The sequence below is a fragment of the Pterocles gutturalis genome, unplaced genomic scaffold (genome assembly GCF_000699245.1).
Source record: "Pterocles gutturalis isolate BGI_N339 unplaced genomic scaffold, ASM69924v1 scaffold44766, whole genome shotgun sequence".
In the NCBI taxonomy this organism is placed as follows: Eukaryota; Metazoa; Chordata; class Aves; order Pterocliformes; family Pteroclidae; genus Pterocles; species Pterocles gutturalis.
Genome location: NW_010104600.1, coordinates 14,549 through 20,271, shown reverse-complemented (window position 1 = coordinate 20,271; position 5,723 = coordinate 14,549). Strand labels below are relative to the sequence as shown.

Below are 5,723 nucleotides of genomic sequence, written 5' to 3'. Positions count from 1 at the left end.
TTCTAGTGCAAACAATATAGTCAATCCCTAGCTACACAGTACCTATTTAGTGACAGAAAAATCAGTTCCTGTTTGCTCATGAAATTTAATAGGATCTTCTCTGAAGGTACAACCATATCCCAGACCTGTAGGCATGACTCAGAGTCATACTGTGTTCTCCCATGACACCTGAAGAAAGCTGGTTCATCCTTATAACACAGTCTAGTTTTTCTTTGAGAGGAATCATTGGAAAGCAAATTCATATGAAAAAGCATTGTTCCTGTTCCTTATTTCTTCCTCTTTACCTAGCAAGTCAGACAATCATGCAGCACTGGAAGTTACATTTTCTAGTTGTGGATACAGAGAAAATATTACTGATTTTTGAAAATTTCTTGATGTTTAAAATAGCTTTTCTCTCTACAATGCCAGAATTTTGAAGTCCAATATTTAGGCTATTGTGGTTAAGATAAAGTGCTATATTACTCTTTTTTTTTCTTTTTTTTTTTCTTTTTTTTTTTTTTCCTTCTCCCCAGTGGTGCCATCGTCCTACTCTTGAAGGGAAAAAGTCTTACTATATTAAAAACATTCCCAGGGAAAAGAATTTATTTTGCCTGACTTATCCATCAGATGAGTGCAGAAATGTAGAGGCAGAAAGGGTTAAAAAGATGTCCTGCATCTGAGAAAAACAATGAAGCCAATTATGCAAGTTCACAAACATTAAAGAGAGAAGAAATAGGGGAGAGTGTAAGCTGGACAAAGCTACATGTCAAAAAGCAACGGAGAATGGGATGGTTTACTTACATTTATGTATATAATCAAATAAATGTCTATCACAGGGGGGATTTTGCAATATGACAATTTATATATACATGCACACATCTGCTTGGATCAACTGCATATTATGAAATCACAAAATTACTCAAATGACAGATATTCTATACCTAACTGGCTATTCCACTGGGTCATAACATGAACTGCCTGGTAGTTGAAGGCATTTAAATGACTGGTGTTACTGGTTCAGTCACACGGTGAAATCTGGCTGTAAGGAAAACCAGCACCTTCCAAATGACTGCGATACTATTTGTCAGACAAAACTATCCAGAGTTTTCTCCCATAGTCCACATTGCTAAGTGAGGTGGAGCGATTATTTACTGTCTTCCCTGAGAACACTTTCTTTCTCAAAATCTATGCTAACAGACTGTTTCCTCTTTGCATTTTTCAAACTTTTGCCCTCTCTTAGGCTTTAATCTCCCTTTTATTAGTGAGAAAAAGAGAAACTTTGCTCTTTTCCTTCTCCATGGGAGTTTCATACGGATTCAGGTCCCTGTGCTATTTGGCACCTAAGCCAGAGGTCCCCCTTGTAGTGGTATGCTTTACTCTATGTTTTTGAAAGCAAATGCTTTTCTAAATAAATTAGAAAAAACATTCTTTCTTGTACTTTTGAGTTAATAATCCCAAATGCTTGCAATTAGGTACCTCTTAACATTTTTACCTTTTTTCCCCATTAATTTTCTAAAATTACCAACATGTCACTCACTTCATGAAATGACCAATTTCACAATATGCAAATACACACACAGAACCACAAACATCTGTTCATTTTGTGAGCTACCACTCACTCGCATAACAACCCAAACCAGTTCTGTATCGACTGGATCGGTTTCAGGAATGCTTTCTGAATACAGTGTTTTATGCATATCAGAATCATCAGCAATCCATTACAAGAAAAAGCAGCATGCAGTGTGCAGGTCTGCTCACAGGCCAGGAGACAGTGACCAGCAGTACGGCAAATGCACGTGGTTTTTTTTAGTATAGATCTGAATTTTCTCTCAGGAGAGATACCTAGAAAGAAGTGGGAAGAAGAGATCTGAGAAAAGAGACATATTCAACAGGGTTAAATGCAAGAGCATAATAAGAGGCAGCCTCTTTGTGCTTGCATATCCGAAGAGACTTGCAAGAAGGAATCAAATTGTCTTTGACTGAGAAAAATAGAGTAAAACCAAAGAGGGCTAAGGGCATAGAAGGGACCAGGAGGAGATGGTGGCTGTTCCCGGCACTTCCACAGCTGTTTTTTTTGTGCGTGTGGTGTTGCACAAGGAACTCAAATCCTCGTTTCACAAAACCCGGAACCACACGTCTTTAGTTCCCTTTTAAAGGAATGGAAGCTTGAATGACAAAGTTAAGCATAGCTTTAAGTGCTTTCTAAAACACTGCCTGAAGTTCAGAGGTGTTGAAAACTCACACCTTCTTATTTTTTTTTAAATTAAATACAGTATGAATAAATTTTCTGGGCATTGTATGAGACAGTGGATAAGTATATGTAAGAGATTCTTAAAGATCATTATCTTAATGTGATAATGGCTCTGACTTCCTCATCCTATCCAAATAACACAATTACCTAGATTTTTGCCAATGTTCTATTTTTAAATTGATTCTGTCTTGTATTACAGCACTGAGAGGAAATAAGGCAAGTACTGAACTATAAACGATGACAACAAACGAAGCTTAGTACCTCTCTCACTGCTTTAGCCAGCATGTTATTCTCTCTTAGTATTTTACTGTTTTCTTGGAATTAAGAAGGAATCACAGCATCAGAGTGGCTCTAACTTAGTGTTCAGTTACAGGTGTGTTAGTACAAGCTGTTTCATCTCAGATTTTCCCACTACTGCTCGTGAAAAAAGGCAGGAGCAAGAATTCTCTCTGCATGTACATGGGCATGAGAAGCAAATCCTGGAGTGTAACAGTGTCAGCAGTCCCATGTGGGGCTGGACACACAGTGCAGTTTGTTTTCAGTTCACTGTAAGAAGGCACAGAGAGCAGTCATGGACAGCAAGACTGTAATATCCCTCCTGATTCTCTCTTTTATGGGCAACTTTCCTGGTAAGAAAATTCAATTTATTTTCCTTTATATTACAATTCTTCTGCGATATGGTTTAGATAAACAGAATGTTTTCAATGTGTGTAGGACTTCCATTCTCACACTGTCTGGTCAAGAAAAACATATTCATGGACAGTCAGTGGGCCAATTTCTTGCCTCCTATTCTTCTGCTAGTGGAGATTCACTAACATTGGTGAACTTGTCCCTTCAATATTCTGAGAGAAACGAGATTACAACCAGGACTCCAGAAGTGATAGTCTGCAATAACTGTGTGGCATATTGCATTGCTAGCACTTTTCATTGTGCTTCTATGATAACAGGACCCAAGACAAAACTTGGAATATTCCACTTAGTTTGAATTAATCTATTTCTAATCAACTGCTTTCTGTTAGAGCTCTTTCCTGAGAAGTGTGAGAGTAAAAAAACCCCAAATCCTCCGGGTAAGTCCGAAAAGTATTTTGTGGGCAGAAAGCATGCCCAGTTTAACGGTCTGGAATGCTTCCAAGCCTCAGCACCACGTGGATGCTTGCTCCTGCTGCATCCTGGCTTCACACCGGGATGACACACATCTGCAGCCTCTCCTGAGCCACAACAGAGCTGGAGGTGGCCAATCTCCAGGCTGGACAAGCGGGTAACGGGACGCCTGTATCATTACACACACCTGCAGTGCTGCTTGGCTTTCAAGTGCATTTGTTTCTGCTTTCTGTCAGGTAGGAAGGGAGGTGCTGGTCACCCAAAAGAAGCACCAGTACATTCAGATGGGCAGAAGATAAGTGAGGAAGGAAAGTACGTGGATGATCGTGTCAAGGTACAAGAACTAGCACAGGGTGAGGTAAAGGGATTTGCTGTTTGGTCTTAAGGGATGTCAAGACTATCCACAATAAGAGAGGACTGATGAGCTGCCTGGAATTTTGCAGCCCTAACTCATCTCAGCAGTAGGAGCGTCCATACGCCCCACATCCATTTATCTGGAGTTTGTCTTTGCTGCGTGTTGATACTGTTCTCAAAGTACTCAATTTCCTTTCTTCAAATCTATTCCATAGTTCAGCTGCCAGGAATTTCAACCTGAAGATGCATCTTGCCATAGTAGGAAAAATGGACAAATGTGAGCATTGTGATTGTAAATTTTAACCTGTGATATCTGACTTGGAAACAGGAAGATATCCCTGGGTCTGCAGTATGTGGAGCTGGGAAGCTTCACGGCCGGTGATCCTGGATAACTTTTGCCACCTCTCTTGTGCTCTCTGCTTAGTCTCTAAAACTGGGATAACATTTTTTTTTTGCTTCACTAGGGAAATGTGGAAGGACTGTCAGACAACAGCAAATCCAGTTCAGGACTTGTGTGCCGTACAATGTGTGGCACATTTTAATCAAACTCCACCTCAAAGCTTGCTGGGTTTCTTGCTCCTAGCAGTTACCCAGAGTTGTTTCTCCAGAGGCCCCCACACCTTTCCTAGCATCTCGATTAAGCTTCTAAGATGAATATATTCATGGCTCTTTCACACCAGGTACCAGTGGAGAATTTTAGCCCAAACAGGTTTCACCTCCAGGCTGTACTCACGGGGAGCAGCTGTTTGCCTCTTCAGCTAGCTTTTTTTCTTCTTCTCATATGACAGGACCCCCACACTTCCAGAAGCCTTTCATTGCACTTGATGTTGCAGGCTCCCAAAATAACTGCAGTCGTAATGGGACTTTATAACTGTTACCTGTTCAAAGTCTTCAGATCTCAAATGCTCTGTTGTCGCTCAGTGAAGGTACTACCTTAAACCCATAAAAAGCAATCCATTTATACCTTTTTATCCCATTTGCTTTTTCTAATTATTTTTTGCATTGTTAGTTTGGTTCAGTTGCAGACGTTATAAGCTTCCCTTTCCTTTCCTCACAGAGATGATGCTGGCAGCAGAGCTGCGGTGTCACTGCATCCAGACTGTCACAGGATTAATGTTGCCAAAGTACCTGGCCAACATAGAAATCATTCCTAAGGGCCCCCACTGCAACACTGTGGAAATCATGTAAGTAAAGCCAGCAGGCAAGAGAAGGTATGGTTTATGAAGGCCAAAGAGCTGGCAGCCCTTAAGTTTATAATCCTCAGCCATGTCTGTGTCCTCTGACCTCCTCAGGTGCCGATAGTAACTGCAGTGAAATGTTCTTTCCATTGCAGAGCAACACTGAAGAACAGCCAGCAAACCTGTTTAGATCCCCAGGCCAAATGGGTGAAGATGATAATTAACAAGATTCTATACAGGTAACTGCCAGGATTACCTAGTAATGGGATTTGTTCCACCAAAGGGCATATTTTATCCAGTATAAACATCAATGTGTGTGCAGTCCACAGGTCCTTCTCTGAGAGCCACTTGATTAGCGCAGGCCTAGGAACACAGGAGGACTAGAATCAGTCGATCTTTGGACAAGGCAGAAACAAGGCCTACCTGACATATCTCTGTCACTTAAAACAAGCAAACAAACTGTTGTGTCATACTTTCCAAACAAGTATGTTGACCCAGGTTTCCTCAGGGTTGTGTTCAGCCCCGCATTGCAATGTTTAGGCTTTCCGGAGGAACAGTCTTGAAAGCAATACAGAAGTGTTGCTTGGCACTGCCCTGCACCAACTGGTCTGCCCAGGAGCCAGGATGACCATTAGGACAAGCTTCTCTTGTGCCCATGGGTGGGTGCATCTCCTCAGAGATAAATTACACACAACAGCTATCCGGGCAAACTTATTCCAGAATAGTTCCAAGTGACTTCCCACTAGTGCAAATTAAACAAGCATTCAACCAAAAAGAAACAAAGATGAAAATATTTTCGTTGTTTTCCACTAAAAGTGCATCTGTTTTTGTCTGGTTTTAATGTTTGTAAATTAATCTCT

At 40.9% G+C, this 5,723-nt stretch overlaps 1 protein-coding gene across 1 annotated transcript; it reads left to right on the top strand.

The window, feature by feature from the left end:
* Positions 1–3,567: 3,567 nt before the first annotated feature.
* On the top strand, positions 3,568–5,106 carry LOC104471684 (growth-regulated alpha protein-like; the record flags this gene model as incomplete). The annotated part of the gene is made up of 3 exons (XM_010087114.1): positions 3,568–3,684; positions 4,743–4,869; positions 5,019–5,106. Coding segments are annotated over 3 exons (332 nt in total), but the record flags the coding sequence as incomplete, so codon positions are not given.
* Positions 5,107–5,723: the final 617 nt, after the last annotated feature.